The sequence below is a fragment of the Mirounga leonina genome, unplaced genomic scaffold (genome assembly GCF_011800145.1).
Source record: "Mirounga leonina isolate KUSES-001 unplaced genomic scaffold, KU_Mleo_1.0 Mir_104, whole genome shotgun sequence".
Lineage (NCBI taxonomy): Eukaryota > Metazoa > Chordata > Mammalia > Carnivora > Phocidae > Mirounga > Mirounga leonina.
In genome coordinates this window covers 22304587-22327232 of record NW_023270231.1, presented here as the reverse complement: position 1 = coordinate 22327232, position 22646 = coordinate 22304587, and the positions used below count along the sequence as shown (strand labels likewise).

The following is a 22646-nucleotide window of genomic DNA, read 5'->3' as shown; positions in this document are numbered from 1 at the left end:
AACCTCCAGGTCTAATAACAACTTTCTAATTCTAAAGGTTAGCTGTTCTTCAAGTTGTAGATTGAAAATGCCAAATCAGTAATTAAATCATTTCAGCAGTTTTTCCTGTTCGTTGTTGGTTTAAGATTTAGATTTGATTTTTGTCTTTGGTGACCAAAGAACATCTTAAAACACTTTAAGTCTTGAAGAGCACTGAGGAGTTGCAGCTGACAGGGAGGGAGAATGAAACAATGAAAAACTCTGGAATGGGGCAAAATGTGTGCTGACATTAAACATTTAGAGACTTTGATTTTTTTTCAGGCTCCTGTTCCTGAATATGACTCTACTTTCATCCCCAAGAAGAATCAATTTTGAGGTTATGACCAGTCTTCTTTAACAATTCATCTAATCTAAAAAAAAATCATTGAAAAGAATAGACTTGTTAAATAATAGCAAGTCAATCACGTAGAAGAAATACAATGACATACAGAGTTGTGCACATTATGTTTTCAGCATATAGATTGACAGTTCTTATAAATCACAGCCTGTTCTTAAATCTTTCCATAATGAGCATTAGGAGGATCTTTCCTGCAAGCACATACACATATTGAAAATAAAAAATTTTAAAAATTGGGTGCAAAAACAAGCAAAAAAGAAATAAATGCATTGAAATGTTTAAAAATGATTAATATTTTGACATAACTCTATCCTTAACCAAGCACCTTCAATGTTAGAGAAAGATAACAAGATTCTTTGGTTCCATTTCAAGACCCTTCCCATTTAAAAAAAAAAAAAAACAACAATGAAACTCTTTCATAACTTATGAGGCTTAATACACTTAGCAGAGACAATTTTCCATGGCTGTGAAGCATATCATTACAGAGACACATCTGGAGCCAGACAATAGAGTAGTCAACAGTCCCTCCAAACTTCTATGTTTTAAGAGATTCTATATCTGAATTCTCTTGCATTTCCAAAGAGCGAGTTGTAGGTTTGCTGGCAAGGGAAGCCAAGCTCTGTAGCTTCAACTCCCAAATCACAAATGTCCCACTAAGTTCTCCCCCAGAAGTCCAATCACTGATGTTTAGCCTTCTTACTGGGAGAATGCCTGTGATTATAAATTGTCTTAACATTATGCATTTCATCCTAATTCCCTAAAACATTAATGTGAATCCAGTTGATAGTTGTTCCTTAAATGTTGGACATGAGGAGCATGTAAAGATGAATTACAGGATAAAAAGCCCCCTTTTCTGCACTAAATACTCCTAAATTAGTAGCAAGGGACTCCATACCTGAAGTGTTCTCAGACAAATACATAAATATTGTATTTGGAGCTTTTCCCCACATCCATAAGTTTGACGCACCCCTGGATACCAATATCAAGTGCTTAACAGCTTTACAGGGGCAATAATGTGTGTGTGTATGATATATAATAATAATAATATATAGTGTGTGTCTGTATAATAGCATATACATAGCATTATGATTATCATGTACACATAATGTACATGATTTTATGTAATGTACATGATTTTATGGCACATTATAGGTTTGAATACTTTCTCATCTTTATCTGCAATGAAACATGGTAGTCTACATTTTCAACTTTTTGCCTTTACACTTTTTCTTAATAACCAACCATATTAGACAAGGCTAGAGCTAAAAAATAATTTTTTTCCAAAATTTCTGTTAAAGGGGCTCCTGACTGGCTCAGTCGGTGGAGCGTGCAACTCTTGATCTCAAGGTTGTGACTTTGAGCCCCACATTGGGTGTGGAGATTACTTAAAAATACAGTCTTTAGGGGTGGCTGGGTGGCTCAGTTGATTAAGCCTTTGACTCTTGATTTTGCCTGAGGTCATGATTTCAGGATCATGAGATCAAGCCTGAGTGGGGCTCTGCAATCAGTGGGGAGTCTGCTGGAGATTCTTTCTCTCCTTCTTCCCCCACCCCCGACTCATGCTCAGGCATTGTCTGTCCCTCAAAAAAATCAATCAATCAATCAATAATCTTTTCTAAAAATTCTGTTAAAGAAAACTAATGTGAAAGTAGAAATCGAGCTCAGACACCAAAAGGATATTGACTTTCTTTCTTAACAAAATCATAGCAGAAAAAATTCTAACTAGAATAATTTATTTCGGGCGCCTGGGTGGCTCAGTTGGTTAAGTGACTGCCTTCGGCTCAGGTCATGATCCTGGAGTCCCTGGATCAAGTCCCACATCGGGCTCCCTGCTCGGCAGGGAGCCTGCTTCTCCCTCTGACCCTCCCCCCTCTCATGTGCTCTCTCTCTCTCATTCTCTCTGTCCCAAATAAATAAATAAAATCTTTAAAAAAAAAAAAGAATAATTTATTTCTTGGCCTTTTTTGTTAAAGAATATATTGTAAATGAATAGATGTAAGTGAAGCTTATTTTTTTCCAGTTGAATAACTCCATGAATAAAACATCCTCCACTATAATCTCCTTGCTTTCTTTGTATCTCAGGAAATTTCATGGTGATTCTCTCTGTATATAATCTATTTTGAAATGTGGATATAGTATTATAACAAATGTTCTTTGTGTATTAAAAATTTACCATTAATGTGTAAAATAATTTTTATTTTTATATAAACATACTGAACATGGTTTTTTTCTTTTTTAGTTTTAAAAATACACTTTTATTTTTATTTTTTATTTTTTATTATTATGTTAGTCACGATACATTACATCATTAGGGTTTTTTTTAATTTTTTTATTGTTATGTTAATCCCCATACATTACATCATTAGTTTTAGATGTACATCATTAGTTTTAGATGTAGTGTTCCATGATTCATTGTTTGTGTATAACACCCAGTGCTCCATGCAGTACGTGCCCTCTGAACATGGTTTCTTAAGCTAATCATTTAATTTCCGCACAGAAAATTGGTTATATTTTAGAGAAATTACTGAAATGTTATTTTCATGTAAATTTATTTCGGCTGTTTTGTTCTTTTTTTTTTTTTTTGCTTTGTAATCAGTATATTAAGGAGACATTCATACATTTCATTTGCTTAATGCTGATATCCAGATTTGAGCTTGTGAACATGACTTTTAAACATAAAATTAAAGCTATTCATCATAATTTGCTATACTACCAACATTAAATTACAGTTACTTCAGAGCATAAGTTAAATGGTTTAAAGTAAGCCTGTAACATACCTAAACAACACCTTCCTATCTTATACATGCAAATTAACTTCTCCATGTAAATGTCTCTTCACTCTAAGTGACCTGCTCCCGAAGTCACTACTCTGAAGCTTATCATGGTCCAAAGAGAAGGAAAAAAAGTGTAACCAGGACTGATATATATATATATATATATATAAAAGATGGCACAGCAGAAGGGAATGCAGTTCTATAAGTGCAAGCCCTCAAGCAGCAGCATATGATAAACCCCTTCTTTAGAGAGGTGTCCTTTCTATCAGTGATACCACAGGACAAATTACATAGCATGCCATCTTCAAGTAACAGTTGAGGCAATAAATGCAGAGGCATCACAATGAATCCCACTTAACTATAGACCAACACTTCTCTACAAATTCTTTGTCTGATTGCCAATTAAATACAAGTTTTAACTTCATAGCTTAACAACTAAGGGTCATACACTGAAGTCAATACATACACCTAGCATTTCAGTCTGAGCTGTTTCATATACATAGAGCTGAAATTAATTACAAGGTATGGCCTAACAAATGCTAGGGGAGATTTTTTTTTTAAAGTAGTTTTTACAAGTATTAAACTTTATCTTGCACACTGAAGTCGTCATACATACAGGGCAAAGTCAGAGCTTTTATTTTTGAGTTTATTCATTTAACTTTTAAAACACTACTATAGTTGAATATTAAAACAAAAACAATAGCAAGTAGTGAGCTATGATTATAGTCCTTCACTCATTCACTACTGCATATAAAATGCCAGCAGTGTTACTCACTGGTCCCATTAAGAGGTCTGACACTGAACACCACCCCTGGGATGATGTTCATCATCCTCATAGGCCTCCCCATTGTAATGGCGCCATCTTTCCTGATTTGGATCAAAGTCCACCAGTTCTACCTGGTCCATTTCATCAGTCTCTTCTACTTCCTTATTCTCAGGTAGGAGTTTTTCCAGCAAAGAGAGTTTATCAGGAGAGAGAAAGCCATTCTCAGGAAAGTTTACCTTAAATTCGGTGATTAGGCGACCCTTCTCATATGGTCTACGGTAAATTGGCATGCCTTCATTTAGCACACACTTGATATCTCCATGCTTGACAATTTGACCTGGGTGAGAGGTGATGACAATGGTTCAGTTGTCAAGAGTAGATATTGGCTTTTGAAAGCCGCGCAGTGCTTTAACCAGCTATACGTCCATACACATGAAAAGGTCTTCTCCTCGCCGAGTAAAAACAGCGTGGTCCTTCTGATCTAAAACAATGGACTGGTTCCAGTCCTGGTTCTTGGTCTCCTTCACCATGGAATGTTATCTTCTGGCCATCCTTCATGCCTTTGTCAATATGAACTTCTAGAATCTTCTTCTCGAACTATCTTCCTCCCATTGCAGCTTTTACATCTATCTTTGGGACTGATCCGTTCCCCATGGCCCTGGCACTCCATGCACACAGATTGAATTTGCTGAACCATTCCAGGTCCTATCCGATGAATTCTTATTTGCATTCCAGTACCTCGGCAATTGGGACAACATTCGACTGCTCCTTTCTTACCACCTCGGCCTTCACATTTATCGCAAATCACAATCTTTTGCAGAGCTAGTTTTCTTGTTGCACTATTATATAAATCTTCTAAGGTTACTGAGAGCTGATGCACAACATTTTTACCTCTCCTTTCTCTCTGCATCCTTCCTCCTCCTCCAAAAAACATATCAAAGATGTCCATGGGGGAGCCAAAACCACCACCAGCTCCACCTTCTTTAATTGCCTGTTCTCCTCCTTTGTCATATAATTCCCTTTTCTTTGCATCAGAGAGTACTTCGTAAGCTTGAGAAATCTGTTTAAAGTTCTCTCCTTCATTTGGATTCTTATCAGGGTGGTACTTCAAGGCCAGTTTCCTGTAGGCCTTTTTCAATTCCTCTTGGGTGGCATTGGGTTTGACCCCCAAAACATCATAGTAAGTGGTTTCTTTCACCATTTTCTACAGCCAGTGAGAGGGCCGAGGCCGGTGTGGGGGAGCGGGAACAAGCGCGTTGCTGGACGCAGCTCGGGCAGCTGCCGCGCCTCCACGTCTCACCGAGCATTCTGGAAAGTTCCCTGTTTTGTTCTTTTAATCTTTTCATCCTCTAAAAAGTTATTCCTAAAATTGTAACTATGTGAGGCAATGGATGTGTTAACTAATCTTACTGTAGTAATTATTTTGCAATATGTACATATATCAAATCATTACATTGTATGCCTTAAATTTATACAATGTTACATGTCATTTATAACTCAATAAAAGTGGAAAAAATTAAAAGATCTGTTCATAGTAACAAGTCCATTACTTAGCAAAATAAAATTGGACTCTCTTAATGGATTCCTCATATACAAAAATATAAAAAAAATTTTTTTTAAATTTAAGTTATTTCTAGCATAAGGTTATCCTGAGGTTGATCAGTTAAGAATATATTTTGTTGTTGTTGTTGTTTTTTTAAGATTTTATCTGTTTGCTAGAGAAAGAGAGAGAGCACAAGTAGGCAGAGTGGCAGGCAGAGGGAGAGGAGAAGCAGGCTCCCCACTGAGCAGAGAGCCCGATGCGGGGCTGGATCCCAGGACTCCGGGATCATGATCTGAGCCCAAGGCAGACGCTTAACTGGCTGAGCCACCCAGCCATTCCAAGAATGTATTTTGTTAAAAATTTTTGGAAGGCTTTTGCTAAGACAATTATGTATATACTGAAATTATTGATAGGTAATTTAATGTGATAAGGAAATTAAGGAATAGAGGATATTTAATGTACTTCTTTTACATGAATTTTTGAGTGTATTAATTTTTCAATTGTTATAAAAGTGGAAATTAGATCTTTAGTTTTCTTCAGTGTTTGCAAATCCCTTGTATTTCTTTTCTTCTTTTCCTTTTTTTATTTTTTAAATGTCATCAGTTATCATTAAATAAAAATAGACTAAGTTGAATGTTACAGGCTACATTTTGGTAATTTTTTTTAATCTTACCTTTGAACAATATGGTTTTCTTGGAAAGGTTTTTCACTGTATTTTTATCAAGGTATAATTACATACAGCAAATTTTATTATATATTTCTACCTATTTTAACAAATGTATATTATTGTGTGAACACCACCACAAGCAAAATGTACAAGTTTCGTCATGCCAAAAAATTCTCCCATACTCATTTGTATTCAGTCCCTCCCTCACCCCTGAGCACTGATCTATTTTCTGTCCCTATAATCTTGTCTTTGCAAGAATATTCTAAAAATGGAGTAACACAGTCTTTTGAACTTGGGATATTAGAGAACCATCCAAGTTGTTGTGTGTACCCTAGTTCATTCCTTTTTATTTCTGGGTAGTATTCCCCTATATGGATGTGTCACAGATTGTTAATTCATTTCTCAGTTGAGAGATGTTGGAGTTGTTTGCAGTGTTTGATGATTACTAAGAAACTGCTGTAAAGATTTGTTTTTCAAGTTTGTGAGTGAACATAGCTTTCTTTTTTTTTATTATTATTATGTTCAGTTAGCCAGCATATAGTACATCAGTAGTTTTTGATGTAGTGTTCAACGATTCATTAGTTGAGTATAACACCCAGTGCTCATCACAAGACATACCCTCCTTAATACCCATCACCCAGTTACCCCATCCCCACCTCTTCCCTTCTATAGCCTTCAGTTTGGTTCCCGGAGCCCAGAGTCTCTCATGGTTTGTCTCCCTCTCTGATTTCTTCCCATTCAGTTTTCCCTCCTTTCCCCTGTGGTCCTCCACGCTATTCCTTATGTTCCACATATGAGTGAAACCATATGATAATTGTCTTTCTCTGCTTGACTTATTTCACTTAGCCTAATCCCCTCCAGTTCCATCCACGTCCATGAAAATGGTGGGTATTCATTCTTTCTGATGGCTGAGTAATATTCCATTGTATATATGCACCACATCTTCTTTATTCATTCATTTGTTGAAGGGCATCTCAGCTCCTTCCACAGTTTGGCCATTGTGGACATTGCAGCTGTGAACATTAGGATGCGTGTGCTCCTTCTTTTCACTACTTCTGTATCTTTGGGGTAAATACCTAGTAGTGCAATTGCTGGGTCATGAACATAGCCCATACCTTGGGCGAATACCTAAGAGTGAGATCGATGGATTGTATGATATTCTTAATTTTATAAGAAACTGCCAAGCTGTTTTCCAAAGTGGTTGTACCATTTTGCATTCCCTCCAAAGTTTATTGAGTGTTGTTCTACATCCTTGCTAGTCCACGATTCTCTCTCTCTCTCTTCTTTAAGGCATTCCACTAAGTATGGAGTTGTATCTCATGGTGGTTTTAGTTTCATTTCCCTAATGACTAATGATGTTGAGTATCTTTCTCTGTGCTTTTTGCCATTGATATATTTTCTTTGGTAAAGTATATGTTCAAATCTTTGGTTCATTTTTTAAATCCGTTATTTTTTATTGTTGGGTTTTGAGTTTCTTTGTAATTTTAGATACAAGTGCTTTATCAGATATGCGATTTGTAAAAATTTTCTCCCTGTCATGGCTTTCAAAGAGCAGACATTCTTAATTTAGATTAAGTCCAGTTTATTTATTTGTTCTTTCATTGTGCTTTTGGTTTGTATATAAGAAATCATTGCCTAACCGAAGGTCACAAAATCATCTTCCATTTTTTTGGTCAAATTTTAGAATTTTAGGTTTTATATTTATACATGTGATCCATTTTGAGAATTTTTTGGTACAGTGTGAGTTTGGATAAGGTTTTTGTTTTGTTTTACTTATTTGTTTGTTTTTTGCCTATGGGTATCCCGTTGTTCCAGCACTATTTATAGTTGGAAAGACTGTCCTTTCTCCACTGAATTGCCTTTTTGCCAACAGGCCCTATATATTTAGGACCATTTCTGGATTCTTTTTTTCATTCCATTCTTTTTCATGTTTATTCTTTCTCCAACACCGCTCTCTTGATTACTGTAGCTTTATACTAAGACTGGATGTGAATCTTCTAACTTAGAAGAAAGTGTGTATTCTGCTATTTTTTTGTGGTTTTCTCTTAATGTCAATTAGGTTAGCTTAGTTAATAATATTCATGTCTTCTGTACTTGGTAACAATTTGTCTGCTTGTTCTGTCAATCACTGGGAGGGTGTGTTGAAGTCTCCAGTTGTATTTGTAGATTTGTCTTTTTCTCCTATCAGTTTTGTCAGTTTTGGTTCATGGACTTTGAAGCGCTGTTGTTAGGTGCATACACATTTACATTTGCTATGTCATTCTGGGAAAGTGACCCCTTCATAATTAAGTAATGTCCATTTTTATACTCATTCTGAAGTCTGGTTGACATGTTATTGATATAGCTTTTTCTGCTTTCTTTTCATTAGAATTTGCATAGTATCTCTTTTCTGTAATTTTATTTTTAGCCTTTATATTTAAATGGGCTTATTGTATACAGCATATAATTTGATCTTGATTTTTCAATCCAATCTGATGATCTCTATTTTTAATTAAGGTGTTTATAAAAGTTTATATTTAATGTAATTACTACTGTGATCGGATTAAAATCCACCATACTTTTAGCTATTTTATTTTTTAGTCTTTTGTTTCTTCCTCCCTCACATTTCATTTTTGATTATTCCATTTTAGCTTCATTATTGATTTTTTATTATTGCTTTTTCAAATTATTTTATTCATTGCCCTAGGTTATACAGTATACATCTTTAATTAATCAGTCTACTGTTAAATAATCTCATAATATTTAACATGTAGTATAAGAATCCAACATAATTTTCCCAATTTCTCCCCCCATTCTTTGTGCTATTATCATACATTTTACTTTTACATATGCTATAAACACAATGCATTGTCAATAGTTTTGTTCTAGATAGTTATCTTTGGGGCAACTAAAATAAAATTGAATTTTGTATTTACCTCCATTTATTCCATTTCTAAAACTCTTTATTTCTTTGTGTATATGTTATGTCTTACCAAAGTTTTTAAAAATGCATTGAAATTTTTCTTCTCTATGGTGGATTTTAATCCGATCACCAGTCCCTGCCTTCTCCTGACTCTGTTAAAAATGGATTGTGAATAGGCAGCTAGGAATATGTTTGATTTTTAGAATTCTTTTGTGCTTACTTAGAATTTCAGAACCACAGGATTGAATGTGTCATAAGAGTCCTTTGGCCTAATTTTCAAAGTGTGACAGATTTACTTCAACTGATCTTATTTTAAGATTTATCTAAAGTTCTCTTTCTGAGGTTGTAACTTAAGCCTGCTTGGTCTATAGGCTTCTGTCTCTATTTCATTGTCCTGCTGTTGTGTGAGGAGAAGGAACGTCAGGACCACACTGTCTGCTTTTTAATGTTCTCCTTTTAGTAACCTCACACATGTATGAAGACAGTTACTGAGCCCCTTCTTGCCATTCCCCTTTACAGGTAAAAAACATTCTGTACTTCTTTGAGTTTTTTTATAGAAAGATAGATCTACTTTTCCTCTATATGTCTTTACCATTTCTATAATATTTTCTCCTGCATATCTCACATAATTATTTTTGATAGGGCATATGTAAATAAATGGTAGCAGTGTTCACCAAGATGAAAGAGCCAGAATCTCTGTGGGGCTCATGCTGGCACTGGGAGAATGCCAGGGCACCAAATGAATTGGTGTAAATTTACAGGGTCCCCCGTTCCTTTGGCAAGTAGTGCTCACTGTCCTGACCCTTACAGCCCCATGCTGAACTTAAACCCTCTCCCTGAAGCCGTATGGCTAATTTTACTCCAGACACATACCTTTAGGAAAGCTCAGGGACTCTGAAATTTGGTGGATGTCATCCGAAAGCTGTGTTCACCTGAGGACGCAGGTTATTCTAGAGCCTACTGAATGGAGCAGCCCTGGGCATGTTACTTGTATAGGAATGGGCCAGGAGGAAAAGAACAGACTGGAAAACCTAGAACTTTTCTGAGCAAACTGTATTCAGTTCTGAGAAAAAAAATTATAATTGGGCTGGTCCTATAGTAGAACTTATAAACATGTGTCAGTTATGAGGGTAACTGCAAGACTTATTTTCAAGCTTTCCCCTTGATTTCAGGTCCAGAGCATAACATTTTCTTTTTGTCTTTTTCCCCCTCAAGGGGTGCTACATCCATTGTGTACAGATGCAAACAGAAGGGGACCCAGAAGCCTTATGCTCTCAAAGTGTTAAAGAAAACAGTAAGTTTATTTCATTATATAACAGCATCTCTAAGGGATCTGTGACCTGGAGAAGCCAGGAGCCCTGATTCACAGGACAAAGAGGCCAGAGAAATGCTGTGTGCAGCTAACTCACTTAAATCCTGAGTATGAGCGTACAGCCAAATGGGTTATTTTCTGATGGAAACTGTGTGACTCTTTGAAAGCGACTGGATCTCAGGCTGGATGTGGTTGTGGGGAGAAGTGTGGTAAGGAGAAACCTTTAGAGCTGGCAGGTCAACCTGGTATACTTTGTATACCAGTCATGTTTTCAGCTATATATGTGTACAGGTATAGAATCTCCAATCACAGTTTAATTTACTAAAAATGCTTGCTGTTTAAAAAAATACCTAAATGAAACACAAATGGCTGTATTTGTGAAAGGAGTCATCAGCTTCTAACTTGATTTTCAAATGTTGGGTTTGCTTCAGTGAAGTGCAACTGACAAATGCTGTTGTTTCTAGGACTGAGCCTGCTCATTTAAGAAGTCTTTGTTTGGACAGGGAAAGAAACAACAAATGTTGGAGAGGTTGTGGAGAAAGGGGAACCCTCTTACACTGTTGGTGGGAATGCAAGTTGGTACAGCCACTTTGGAAAACAGTGAGGAGGTGCCTCAAAAATTTAAAAATAGAGCTACCTTATGACCCAGCAATTGCACTACTGGGTATTTACCCCAAAGACACAGATGTAGTGAAAAGAAGGGCCATATGCACCCCAATGTTCATAGCAGCAATGTCCACAATAGCCTAACTGTGGAAAGAGCCGAGATGCCCTTCAACAGATGAATGGATAAAGAAGATGTGGTGCATATATACAATGGAATATTACTCAGCCATCAGAAAAGATGAATACCCAACTTTTACATCAACATGGATGGGACTGGAGGAGATTATGCTAAGTGAAATAAGTCAAGCAGAGAAAGTCAATTATCATATGGTTTCACTTATTTGTGGAACATAAGGAATAACATGGAGGACATTAGGAGAAGGAAGGGAAAAATGGGCAGGGGGAATTGGAGGGAGAGATGAACCATGAGAGACTATGGACCTGAGAAACAAACAGGGTTTTAGAGGGGAGGGGGCAGGGGGGATTGGTTAGCCCGGTGATTGGGTATTAAGGAGGGCATGTACTGCATGGAGCACTGGGTGTTATACGAAAACAATGGATCGTGGATCACTACATCAAAAACTAATGATGTATTGTATGGTGACTAACATAACATAATAAAATTAAAAACTACAAAAAAAAAAAAAAAAAAGAAGTCTCTGTTTGAACAAGAAGGAAGGATTGGGTTTTCATATTGCTTCTGTTTGCCATATACTCGTAGGTGAGCCAAGGGGGCAAAGTTATTCAGGCTTGTCTCCAATGAGTAAGAAGTGCAGCAGGTGAGAGTTCACGATAGAAATGGCAGCATCTAACACCAGCATTCATGGTAGTCCCTGCATCCCAGAGAGGGTTTGTCACAGCAATGCACAACTACTGTCTGCCTTGAAAGAGTTTCCCTTTATAAAACCACAAAAACACAACATATTCTTTTAGAGCACATTCTTCCTTTCTCAAATTCTATGGGAACACATATGTGAAATATATATACTTCTGAAAGTAAAGTATGCTGAGGACAGAAATAATATCATAAATTTTGAAATCAAATGATACCTCTTTTAGGACAAGGGATTTTTTTTTTTTTCTAGTATCACCAGTTGTTTATGTATTGTCTGGCACAAGGAAATTTTAGAATCTCATATAATGAAGAAGAGAATAATGGCATGCGGTTTTCAATTGAGTAGAAGTAGAATGACATTTTGAAACAATCTGTTAGAATTTAAAGCCAGAGCAAACTAACAAAGACAGTTTAATTGAAGAATAATTTAATAATTTAAATGGCAGTTGCTACTAGAAACCCTATATTCTAGATTTCCTATTTGGTGTAGGCAATGATTAAGTTACTCCAGAATGTAAGGAATCTTTTGATTGATAAGGTTTGGAATTTTCTCTTAAATCAAATTCTTATAGTCATAACATTTATTTGAACTAAGGATTATTAAAATTTTATGAAATGAAACTTCCAAGTAAATACCTACTTTTTAGGAAAGTAAGTTGGCATGCTTTAGCAGTGGTCACACAAGAGATGTTTTTGGACTTCATTGTATCCTTTCTTGCTGGTTAAAAAAAATTGTCAGTAAAATTTGTGAGTGGTTGTTTGTTTTCATAGTTGAAACTTTGAAAGGGACTAGCTGTATGAATGTCTAGGAGAAGAAACACTCAGAAATGACATGTGAATGCTCAGAATCCCAAAGGACAAAGGGCTGGTTTAGAAAATATTGGTTTATGTCAAAAATCTTTGGTTGAATTGGAATAAGAGACAGGAAGACATTTGGTGGGTTCCTGACTCATTCATTGGGAAAGTAAAGCTCTGGTTTGCCCTTGCTGTATTCTCTTCTCCACCTCTGTTGTGGAAACATCTTCCGCAGAAGACAGGCAGGAAGAAAATGTGGATGGGAACCAAGTGTCAGATGGAGCTGCAGAGCGGTGCTGTAAGGCTGATGAAGTATGTTTTAACCCAAATTCTTGGTTATGAGAATTTTCATATATACTGAAATGTTGAGATACCAGCATGGATGCTAGTATATTGTCCTATATTCAATAATTGTTGATTTTTGCCATATTTTCTTTCTCTTCCCATAAGAACTACTCCCCTCAGATGTTAATCTGAGGAAGTAGTTTAGTAAATCCTTTTCCTCTACTTCAATTTCTTCGAAGTATCACATGAAATGGAGACGATAAAGGGCTCATGAATGAAGGGGAAAAAAAGTTAGTCTTGTTCCCTTCACCCTTGATTCATGTTTTATAAAGTTCACGGTACCCTAAAACCTGGGCATTCCCAGAAGCAATATCTATTCATCTCATTGTGTCATTAATCAAGGTAAAGCTTTGAGGACAGTAAGAGTAAACAAGAGAGGAAAATGAAAGGCTTTTGTGATCATGTATTTGTTTAATTTTTTTCCTCTAGTATTCATGGTACTCATACTGAAGTAGCCCTCAAATCTCTTGGAGTGGCATCCATACTCTCTTCCTGGGAAAAAGGTGGCCGGTTTTGTAACTTTAATTTTGAAACAAGTACAGATTCACAGGCAGTGCCATTTTGGTCACCTGTAAGTTCTTTATTGCCTTGCATACAAGAACTAAGTGATTGCATGTATCAGTGGAACTTGTACCGTGAACTTTGTAAAACATGAATCAAGGGTGAAGGGAACAAGACTAACTTTTTTTTTCCCTTCATTCATGAGCCCTTTATCGTCTCCATTTCATGTGATACTTCGAAAAAATTGAAGTAGAGGGAAAGGATTTACTAAACTACTTCCTCAGATTAACAACTTTGGGGCATTGAAGGATTCTAACAGACACAGCTATTAGGACAACCCGTGATTTAGAAGATGGAAACTTTTTTGGGGGGGGGGGTGGTAAATTGTAATTTTTTTATTGGAAAACAAATATACAACTTGGAATGGATTTGAGGCAAATTGTGCCATAAGCAGATTTTCTTTAAGTGGCTAAATAAAGTTTAAAAGCCAGTAACAATAAAGGAAAATGTTTCTGGTACTGGACCAGCAGTACAAAAAAATAGTGTATGAGTACCTGGATAATACACCCGTTTTGCAATAGTGCAACTTTTAAGTGCATATTGTTGACTGTCCACAGTCCATGCAGAGTTACAATGCCACACTTCAACAACATGCTGACAGTTCCTAAAGAAAACTACTTAAAAAGGCATAACCCAGATGTTTCCTCATTTGACAAACTCCATCTAAGTTCAGATGTGCGGAAGGGCTTAGATACATCCAGAGTAAGCCACGTGCAACATGTTACTTGATCAGCTTTCTAAAATAAGTTTTCAGGACAATGACAGTAAGATAAGGGAAGAAAATATGGAGGAATGAAGTCCTAATTACTACACATGCATAATTTTTGACAGCTGGGGGAAACCTTTTTACAGATAAGTTACAAACAAAGAAAAGGTGAATAAACAATATTGTACGAGAAACTGAACACATTCTGTAAGGTGTCTTCACTTTGCTGTCATCATTTGTACAAACTCTTCATCGTTTACTTGACTATCACCATCACTATCTGCTTCCCTGATCATTTCATCAACCTCCTCATCTGTTAACTTCTCTCCCAGGTTTGTCATCACATGGCCAAGCTCTGCTGCCCTAATGCAGCCATTGCCATCCTTATCAAACACACAGAGGGCTTCTCTAATTTCTTCTTCACTGTCTGTGTCTTTCTTGCCATCACTGTCAGAACTTTCGGGAAGTCAACTGTGCCATTACCGTCAGCATCTACTTCATTAATCATGTCCTGTAACTCGGCTTCTGTGGGATTCTGCCCAAGAGACCTCATTACAGTTCCCAATTTCTTTGTTGTTATAGTTCCATCACCATCCTTGTCAAATGGTGAAAAAGCGTCTTTGACTTCTGCAATCTGCTCTTCAGTCCGCTGGCCAGCCTGCGATGCATCCCTCGGACTCGGCTTGCAGCGGCCGCCGGCACCAGGACGCGGTGCGGCTCCTGCCGTTGCTGCTCTGGCCGCGCTGTCCTGGTAACTGCCAAGACGGAGCCTTTTTACTGATGTCACATGACGTTTGAATATGTTGAACTTAAAACTGCACAAAATGAGAAAAACAGATTCAAGAAAGTGTCAGAATTTGAACAGATTAAGCAGATGGAACCTTTAGTTTGGACTGAATTTTGCGGAGTTAAATGGAACCACAACTTTTGAAGAACGGCACGGTGATAATGTAGTTACTATTTCGGGAGTGAGTCACATGCTTTACCTTTCTTCCTGAGGAGTACGTACCTCAGGGCATATCTAAATAATCACACATCAGCCCTATCGGTATGGCTCATATTCAAGAAGAACTGATGGAGATTTAAGAAAATTATGCTCACCAATCATTTATAGTGTCCCTGGAATTTTGGAGACAAATATTTGAATTCTAGAACTGAGATGAGACTTCCAGCTACATGGCTCAGCTCTTGGAAGAGATTGCATTCAGCTTACTGTGAAGCCCATGCCGTTTCATGAAATACCCAGTACTGGGGCTCAGTAGGTAAAATCAGAATTTGTGAGTCTGAGCGCCAATCTGTGTGCCAGTTCAGCATGTATATGTATTCTGACTGTTCTTAAGAAGGGCTGTGCAGTTGTGCGTGAGATTATGGGCTCTGGAGCCAGACAGATTGAGTTCAGAATCCCTTCTGCCACTTACTACTTGTGTGGCTTTACAACAAATTGTATAAATCTCTCAATCTTAGTTTCTTCATCTGTAAAATGGCTTTAAGAACATCTAGCTCATGGTGTTCTAGTGAAGATTGAAGTGAGATAATTTGTGTAAAATATTTCTCAACACCCAGGAAGCTTGTTACAAGTGGGAACATTATTCTTATTATTAATTATAAAGGGTCCACACAAGCATTTTATATTATGATAGTACCAGTTCATTCTATGCGATTCTGATATTCTCATCAGCTTTGTTTAAAACTGAGCAGTAAGCAGCACCCGACGTATTGTGCAATTCTGTGTGAATAAGATTAATTATATTTAGAGTGCTTTTAAAATTTCTGCTAAAGATAGGTATATATTTTACTACTACTATCAAATTTAATATGGTGCTAAATAAAAATTTCTGATCCTGAGACCTACATAAACAAATCTTGGGTGCTCGGGATTGCTAGCTTTAGAATGCGTTCAACCTTATGGCTCTATTCTGGCTCTTAGCATTGGAGCAGTGTGACTACATCCACAATGTACATCCACAGCTGTTCCATGTCTCAATTTTGTCATATTTTAATTATTTGAATGTAAAGTTACCTGTCAATTTCTGTAAAGGTTTTTGTGAATAATTTAATTTACGAGAAAATGCCTTTAACTTTTATAAAATTTCCATAAGTGCTAAAGGATGAAAGAGGCCTTTTATCTTCTCAGTTAGTTGAAGAAACACACATTGTGATTTGCTAATCATTCTATGATTTAGTATTTAATGTCTATTCATTTTTCCTTATATTCTTATGAGTTAACTATTTGAGTATATAACTATGATGTTGCAGGAGAATTTGAAAGGTTGTTCTAGATTAAATTACAGAATATATACCTCCCAAATTCTTGGTAGGTGAATCTTCAGGTCATCTCCATTGGAGGAGATTTCCAGATTCCTCCATTCTAAAATAGAGATAATACCATTTATCCTACTGGGTAAACTGAGGATTACATGCTCTTATCTCTTTCTACCTAGCCTTTGGGAACAGAAAACTGACCATGGGCCATTCATTTTCCATTTGCTATGATGTATGTTAGAGAGATGTCTGGGGCCATCTGAGTTAAAGATATGCATCTATTGTGTTGCCATTGCCACTTTTAACCACTCATGGATGTGCTCTGAAAGTGAAGTTAAGGTCGCCTTTGGTCAGTGATGGAGAGAATAATATAAATCAGTAGCTCAAATAGACTTTTTGGGCCCAATTGAGGTCTCAGAACACATTAAGGAAAGTAGCTTGCAGATAACAAGCTGTGTCAAGTGAAGTGAAACTTCTTCAAGCATTCTGTCAGTTGAAACCTATTGATTTTCATGGGAACTATTAAGCCAGGTTTCCTGGAATAGGAACAGGGATATTTCTATTCAGTTTGTGACAAGTATATGTCTACGAGAGAAAAAGGTAGTGGGGTGGAATGTTAAAAACTTGGCCTGATTTGTATGCTTTACCATTCAGAGATCTACTTGGAAGTCTGAACATTCTTGCAGAGAATTAAGTGTTGCAGTTTGATTTGTTTTCTTTTTTGATAGAAACACGGCTGGAATCTGTCACAGTTCAGCGTGCTTATCTGTCCTCTCATTATATTGATCTCTCATCAGTATTTTGTTGCCTTTTTAAAAATAAACACCGTAATTCAGACAACCTGCTATGAAGGGTGGTGAGAGGTGGGGGAGAAAGAGAGATTGAGAATATAGGCGCATGCTCGGGTGCTGTTGCCTGAAAGGAAACACACTTTGCAGTGGTGCCATCCACTCAGATGATCACATTTAAACCTCTAGTTCTTTTATAAGTAGTGGGCAGCTTAATCTAAAGTGACCTTCACTTTATATGGAGACTGTGGAGCAGAAAAAAGAGATGCATAACTAGCCACAAATAGGAAATCTTATAGGAAGAGCTTATGTTGCCATACCCTAGTAGAAGAAAGAGACTAGAAACTTCTCAGAGAGCTGAATGGGAAAGGCCTTGTAACCAGAGGAGAGGTGCTGGGAGCATGGAAGTTGAGAGGAACCGAGGTCGGAAGATCAGAGCTGGGGAGTGGTACTCAGTGGGCCACAACCAGAAAACTGAGAAAGCCTGAAGGAACACAGCCTACCAGACTCAAAGCAAACTTGTGATTCATAACTTACTAAGAAGGGGAGAAGCTCTAGTATTAGTGTTAACAGAGAAGAACATTTCAATACATTTTGATTTTTATATTTATGGTATAATGTTGAATGATGGTCAAAACTGCATCCATCCAGACAATGTAAAAAGAGAGGGAAGAAAGAAGGCTAAAAAAAAGAAAAGAAAAGAATCAAGTCATAGAACTCCAAAACCATTAATCTGCTAAAAGAGAGGAAATGAATGACTGTGCAGAGGATATTAAATAGAAGAGATTCAAATAATTTTCAGTATTGAATTAGGTTTCAACTGCTTTTTTTTAAGAAGCATCCTCAAATCACCCTATGCCACTTCAGTAGTTTTAAAGTAAAGGAGCATAATGCTAAATAAGAATGGTGCCCACATTTCATTATTAAACACTGTGTGGCCCCATTCACCTGTTAACACAAAGTGCCCCATGGGAGTATCTTACTTATGGGAGTTTTAGAAAAGAGACATGTTCAAAGTACACAAAAGCATATAGAATTTGAACCCAGGGCTTTTGAGTTCCAAATCTGGATCCTTTCTATTTATACCAGCTAGGTTCTGATAGAAAAAAAGACCAAAAAAACCAAAAAGATAAAAAAAGGTAGGAATGATCATGGCCCAAATCTGAGACTGAAACTGGATATTGCTCCTTACTAAGCTGATAAAGGGTGAAAAAGCCTTTGTTGGCACAGACACTGAGAAACTGAGTGCATTTCTAAGTCACCCTAAAACAAAAGTAAACAATATTCCCTATGTGCAGAGAAGAGAACACAAGCAACGTAGTTCTTTTCCAAATGCTGTTAAAAGTTTAGTTAATGAGTTTTAGCACACAGTATTCACTAACAAATAAAAGAGGAATAACTGGGGAGTGTGTAATATACAAGCTACACACATTGCTTGGTGTGAATCTTTGCACTTTGTCTTAATGGTAGATGGGATGCAGTGACCCCAGGCGTGGCTGTGTGTATGGAATTCCAGTTTCTTCTCTGCTGCAAGTGTCAGCATCACAGGATAAATTCAGTTAAAGCTTCTCATATTTATCTCTACCCCAGAAATCTGAAAAATGTATCAAATGGGTTGTTATATCTACAGTGCTTCCCTTCCCCCCTGCCCCACAACATACCAAGCTGTCATTGGGAAGATTTTTTTTTTTTTTTGAGATTTTGAGATCAGAATAGTCTAGAACTATTTTTCCAGAGTAACATAAGGACACATTTGGGTATTGTGATTAGTGTCAAGGGCGGGGCATACATAATAAAGTACTATAAGCTGTGAATGATTTTTTTCGCTGATAAAGCAGATCCAAGATTACCACTGTCATCTTTTAAAATTGGACATTTTTATGAAGGGGAATGTGGATGAGTATCAAAATTTACCTGTCACATTTTTATCTGCCAAAAAAATTTAAAGTATCCTCTATTTTCTATGACAATTAAAATTCTTCCTAAGACTGGTACCCCTGGATATCTGGGGAAAAGATACTTAAAATTTCCAGTCAAAGGTATCTCAGTGTTTCCTCATTTGAAAGAGTCTCTATTAGTTTAAAAGAGTTTCTTTAGGGTAAATATTCAGTGTAAGTTTATTTCTCTCAGAGCTGTTTCTCCCTTGCCCTGTTCTTCCCATGCTTGCTCAAGTAACCCATGGAGGCATGGTCTCTCCGGTGAGGATGAAGTACCCATGCACCACAGCCATCACCAGCTGCTGACTGCACTAAACACCTGACCAGGTGAAGGTCCCAGCAGCTATAGACAGCTGGGGATACATCGTAGGGTCACATAATGGTCAGACATTCAGGGACAGGACCAGACCAGCCAGGCAGCACAAAATCAGAGACCAGCCCAGTGCATGGATCTATTCCTTCTCTGAATCCTGACAGTCCTGGAGAGTATCGGAGAGGGTGTTATCTATTCTAGAGAAATCATTAACTCCTTGTCTTACACTACATGTATTGAGGTGTGTGCAAAATGGGCGTGCAGGTCCTAGCAAGAACAGAAGCAGGAAATGGAACAAAAAGCAAGTCTTTATGCATTCCTTCAGTTTCCCTATCTCAGCACTAAAAGGGAAAGTTGCAGTTTGTTAATTTCTAATAGAAATTAGAATTAGGACATTGCTGATACCCAGGTCTGTAATAACTCAGGTGTGACCTCAGTGGTCAATAGTGGTTAATAAACGTAAGAAATTGGTATTAAAACCTCTGTGGAGCTTAACCAAAGTAGTGCAGCTCTTATCCCAATCTTCATAAAGGGTGAAGGAAGGCATTTAAATATAAATGCAAACAGATATCAGTTCCCCTCTTTGATTACCCTCAAATAAGATTATATTGGATATAGTTTAAGATTTTGATGAAGTTGTCTTTCACTTTTAGAAGAAAAGGGGAACTACACCATATTCAAATTTATTAGACGTATTTTCCTTAGTAGGACTGACACTCTCATAAATCTCAATATTTCTAAATTTAGTTTGTTTCAGTTACAGTAATTTTTATGGGAAAACACAGAAAATTGAAAATAGAACAGTAGGAAATACCTTACTTTTTACAAAATCCTTTCAGGAAAGGCATTGTACATCTACAACGGGCGAGGAGATTTCACATATATTTTCGTTTCCTCCTTACAACAATAATACTGTAGATAGCAGTTATTGTCTCTTATCTATGAAGAAATCGAAATAGGGGCACCTGGGTGCCTCAGTCATTGGGCGTCTGCCTTTGGCTCAGGTCATGATCCCAGGATCCTGGGATCCGGCCCCGCATCGGGCTCCTTGCTCGGCAGGGGGCCTGCTTCTCCCTCTCCCACTCCCCCTGCTTGTGTTCCCTCTCGCACTGTGTCTCTCTCTGTCAAATAAAATCTTAAAAAAAAAAAAAAGGAAGAAAGAAATAATCCTCAGACAGGATAAATGATTTTATCAAGGACTCTAAATGGCAGAACCAGAATTCAAGTTGAATTTTAAAATAAAGTACAAACATGGATGTTCATTACAGAGTGATTTATGTTAGTAACAAATTTTAAGAAATCCTAAGTAATGATAAAAATGGTCATTGATGACACTGGGGCATTAAGAAGCTGTTTTACATTCTGCTTGTGAATGTTATGTATCCATAAAATGTTATGGTATTTTTCACAAAAATAGTAAGAAACAAAACTATCTCTCCATATTTGAAGTATGTAAAGAAACGCTCAGAGTTTAAAAAGTTGAAAGAAAATGAAACAAAATGCTAATGATTACAGTGGTGGGTATGTTCCTCATTCTTATGTTTTATATTTCACATTTTTTTAATGTGGCTATGATACTTCTCTAAAACTTTTCCAGCCCTGGCAACATGCCCCCGAAAAGAGAATTTGGGAGGCTGACATTCCATTCCTTTTTTATCACAGGATATCAGCTTCTTTTTTGCAAGAATCTGACTGTGCTGGTGTTGACTTGCCCTTATCAGGGAATCTGGGGGAGTAGGGACCCAGCAAAGCTTTCCTCTTGAACTGTCCCCCAGCAGGCACAGAGACAAAGCAGAGAATTTGCCATCACATCCCTCTACTTTTCTGTGTCCCGAGGACCTCCCAGCTCCTCCTTCGGGAGCGCATAGTGCACTCCAGCTCGCATGGCTACCAGTTTCTGATTTTCATCATTTCCTCTTCTTTTAATGTTTTCTCTCATTGTGTTTAATACAAAGCATTGATCACACAAATAAAGGCAAGGTGTGCTGTTTGAAGAACAGGCCTCCTTTTGGCAGCTTGTAGAGCTCTATATCCTATGATGGCGGAGAGGAGCAGACATGGAACATCACTATCTGCTGCAGTGGATTTAGAAAGTCAGTGACTCCACCAAAGCTTTTATTATTATTTCTTTTTTTTTTTTTATTTGAGAGAGAGACTGAGAGAGAGAGACCATGAGAGGAGGGAGGGTCAGAGGGAGAAGCAGACTCCCCACTGAGCAGGGAGCCCAATGCGGGACTCGATCCCGGGACTCCGGGATCATGACCTGAGCCGAAGGCAGACGCTTAACCGACTGAGCCACCCAGGCGCCCTATTATTATTTCTTATTTCTTGAAACATTACTCATTTATCTTGGGAGCAAGTACCCATGAAGGCCCTAGATTGGGTACTTTGCTCTGCCAGTAAGATAGGCATTCTCCACTCCATTAGTATCAATAACACGACAAAAATGTCATATAGATCCAAATGACAAGAGAACGGACTAACCAATTCTAATCTCAACTAACCAAAGCTGTGAAACCAGGGATCTTTTCTTTGAAGCACTCATCTCTTGTATTCAAACACTAGCTTCATCCTTCATTCATTCATTCATTCAGCAGATTATTATATACCAGGCATTGGTAAATAATGCTGGGGATACTGATGTGTAGAAAATGGACAAAACCCTTGATGTCATAGGGCTTGTGTTCTGGTACCATATGTTGGCTAAGTGAATTTAAATTAAAAAAAAAGAAAAATCAAATAATGAATTAGTAATTAAATGATAACATAGGTATTTGTAAACATTATGAAGAGATTAGAGTGATATGATTCATGGTGTATGTATAAATGTGTATGTATGTGTAGTCACTTTTGATGGAGTATCTAGGGAAGGCCTCTCAAGTACTCTCTGAGAAGTCAGAAGGTCTTGTGAAAGAGGAAGCAGCAAGTGCAAAGGGTTTAGAGTCTGGTCTAGTGATTGAAGGGACTGTGTAGAGAGAAAAATGACATCAGATCAAAAGGGTAAGGCCAAGCCATCCAGAATTTTATGGTCAATGGTAAAGAATTTGCATTTATTCTAAGCACAGTGGATACCAATAAAGGCATTTAAGTTGGAGAGTGACATAATCTGATTTACATTTTAAAGACATCACTCTGGCTTCCATGCAGAGGGAATGATT

General features: G+C 37.3%; 1 protein-coding gene and 2 pseudogenes across 2 annotated transcripts in view; 1 reads left to right on the top strand and 2 right to left on the bottom strand.

The window, feature by feature from the left end:
- CAMK4 (calcium/calmodulin dependent protein kinase IV) overlaps positions 1 to 22646 on the top strand; it is a 205744-nt gene that overhangs the window by 92973 nt on the left and 90125 nt on the right. The window contains exon 2 of the mRNA XM_035015668.1: positions 10244 to 10322. Within this exon, the coding sequence (XP_034871559.1) occupies positions 10244 to 10322 (79 nt within the window). The remainder of the gene's footprint in view (positions 1 to 10243; positions 10323 to 22646) is intronic.
- Positions 3693 to 5230, bottom strand: LOC118017613 (annotated as a pseudogene). Its single transcript, XR_004681198.1, has one exon. The product of XR_004681198.1 is annotated as a dnaJ homolog subfamily A member 1-like (transcript).
- LOC118015353 lies at positions 14407 to 21427 on the bottom strand (annotated as a pseudogene).